Below are 2,732 nucleotides of genomic sequence, written 5' to 3'. Positions count from 1 at the left end.
CAGGTGATAGTGTTTTATTATAAAAGTGATCAATAGAGGGTAGTTACCAATAAGTGTTTTAGTGTTCAGGTGATAGTGTTTTATTATACAAGTGATCAATAGAGGGTAGTTACCAATAAGTGTTTTAGTGTTCAGGTGATAGTGTTTTATTATACAAGTGATCAATAGAGGGTAGTTATCAAGTAAGTGTTTTAGTGTTGAGTCAATAGTGTTTTATTAAACAAATGATTGGTAGGGGTAGTTACCAGTAAGTGTTTTAGTGTTGAGTCGATAGTGTTTTATTATACAAGTGATCAATAGAGGGTAGTTACCAGTAAGTGTTTTAGTGTTAAGTCAATAGTTTTGTATTAAGCAAATGATTGGTAGAGGATAGCTACCAGTATATGTATATATTTATAAAGAATTTCACAAGGAACAGCATTCCCCTCTGTTCCCCATCATTGCATGCACTATTTGTAAAGGTGCAAAAATTTCAGTAATAGTATTTTCATGGTATTTTTAACATTCTTCTTCCTCAGGGTACTGAACACGTTACCCTCCCCCAGCAGTTTGGACAGTTCTCCTACTCATTCCCATATAAGAACTGCATCCCTAGACATGTCTGATCTCAGTGTACCAGAGAAAGCCATCGTTCACAAGTAAGTCTGGACTGATTTCTTCCATATTGGTTAGCTACTAGTTTTGTAGAAGTACATTGTGGAGTCAAGTGCTTACTGTTCAAGTCATTATTTTTTATACCAGTAAGAATGCCTTATTTATCCAATATATCTATACTGAAGTGGCAAAAACTGTAGCCTGACTTGTTCCAGAATATAACTAGTTAAGCAAATAGTTATTAAACAAATGATTGGTAGAGGGTAGGTGCCAGTAAGTGTTTTAGTGTTCAGTCGATAGTGTTTTATTATAAAACTGATCAATAGAGGGTAGTTACCAGTAAGTGTTTTAGTGTTCAGGTGATAGTGTTTTATTATTAATTAACCCTAACTTGCCCAAAATATAACTAGTTAAGCCACAAACATTTTATGTAAGTTTTATTTTTGAAGTACATAACCAGTTACATTCACTGAGCATAAGTTGCCCAAAATATAACTGGTTAAGTCTAAAGAGTTTTATGTAAGTCCTATTTTTGAAGAATATACCCAGTTAGATTCACTAAACCTAATTTGTCCAGAATATAACTGGTTAAATCACAAGCATTTTATAACACAGCGATGAGTGTGTTATGTAGAAAAGGGATATTTTGTTTTAGAAATGGTTGAAAAAAGTAGGAAAGAAAACTAAGTGTTTAAGTAAAATAAACATGACCTGGAAACTAATTGAAAAAGAGATGTTAAGCTAACTAATTTATACAAACAGGTGTGGAAAAGTTTCTTAAATAAATAATAACTTTCAGAAAAATATATGAAAGAAATAAGCAAAGAATAAAAACTTTTTTTTTTTAGAGAGAGATGAAACCAATGATCAGAGATTACTGATTCTGGGATCTAGATTGATTTCAAAAAGATGAACAGTGTTTAGATTAGTCATCCAATAAGCATCTTTTATCTTTTTATTCACTTTAGTTTTGAATTCTGTTTCAATGTGATGAGTGTAACATCATTATTGGAATGACTGGATTGGTTCAATCATGTAGGACATAAACAAACAACTCTTAGAGAACGTTTCAACAACCATAAATCTTCTATTAACACCAAAAAAGATCTCCCTGTTGCTCAACACTTTCATTTTTTTTTTTTGCACTGTATAAGGCAAATGGTGTTTTTTGTTTCACAAGTGGTTCTTTGGATATTTTAAAGTTTCTATGATTGTGCTTGTCAGAAAATGAGTCGGTGGTTTTTATGAACTTGCAGTTTGACAACAGGCTTTATTGCATGGACAACAACCATTTTTGGGTAGGATGCAATTCACTTTTGTGTGAACAAGAATATCTTTTAGAGTTCTGCTTTTTTGGAAGGAGACAATGGCTACTTCAGGAAATATCTGTTTAAGACGATCATTGAGCTGTAGAAAATGAAAATGTTTTTTCAGAATTCGTGAAACGTTTCTGAGTTTAAACTGATAGGTAATAATTAGAGGAATTCTATTTGAAAGTTTAGTATTGCTCTGATTTAGGATGTTTTTCCACTGAGTGTTGTTAGCCTTTTCAATTTGTCTGTCCATTTTGATATCTTTGTATCCTCTTTTAACATGGTTTGTTTTAGATCCTTGGTGTGTTTTCTGTAGTTTTTCATCTGAGCATATTTTCTTTATTCTAAGAGCTTAACTGTAGGTAATATTTCGTTTAGTGTGAGAGGGGTGACAGCTTTTATAGTGAAGGTATTGTGGTCTGTCTGTAGGTTTTTTTGTACAAGTGAGTGTTTAAAATTCTGTGTTTTAGTAAAATGGTGGCATCAAGAAAGTTAATCTGGGTAGGCGAGTAATCACAGGTAAACTTGATTGTTTTGTGAAAGGAGTTTTCATGTGAGATAAATTCTTTAAGTGATTTAAGTCTGGCTGTCTAAATGAAAAATATGTCATCTATGTAACGTTTCATGTATTAGGTTTTACAGGGCTTAGTTGTAAAAGCTGGTTTTAAAATATGACCCATAAAAATGTTGGCATAATTGTGAGCCTTTTGGTACCCATTACAGTACCATTAACCTGAATGTTATGCTCATTATTGAATTCGAAGTTGTTCAGAGTTAAAATCAGGCTAGAGGTCTGTTACTGTTTGAGTATTCTGATGATGCTAG

The 2,732-nt window shown here is 32.4% G+C and overlaps 1 protein-coding gene across 1 annotated transcript in view; it reads left to right on the top strand.

Annotated features, from left to right (window-relative positions):
• LOC106473202 (uncharacterized protein KIAA1109-like) overlaps positions 1-2,732 on the top strand; it is a gene marked incomplete at its 3' end in the record, with an annotated part of 49,714 nt that overhangs the window by 41,841 nt on the left and 5,141 nt on the right. Inside the window, exon 20 of the mRNA XM_022401688.1 lies at positions 519-638. Coding sequence (XP_022257396.1) covers positions 519-638 — 120 coding nt within the window. The remainder of the gene's footprint in view (positions 1-518; positions 639-2,732) is intronic.

Source organism: Limulus polyphemus, unplaced genomic scaffold (genome assembly GCF_000517525.1).
Source record: "Limulus polyphemus unplaced genomic scaffold, Limulus_polyphemus-2.1.2 Scaffold5967, whole genome shotgun sequence".
Lineage (NCBI taxonomy): Eukaryota > Metazoa > Arthropoda > Merostomata > Xiphosura > Limulidae > Limulus > Limulus polyphemus.
The sequence above is the reverse complement of the archived record's forward strand: the minus strand, read 5'-3'. Positions and strand labels throughout refer to the sequence as shown.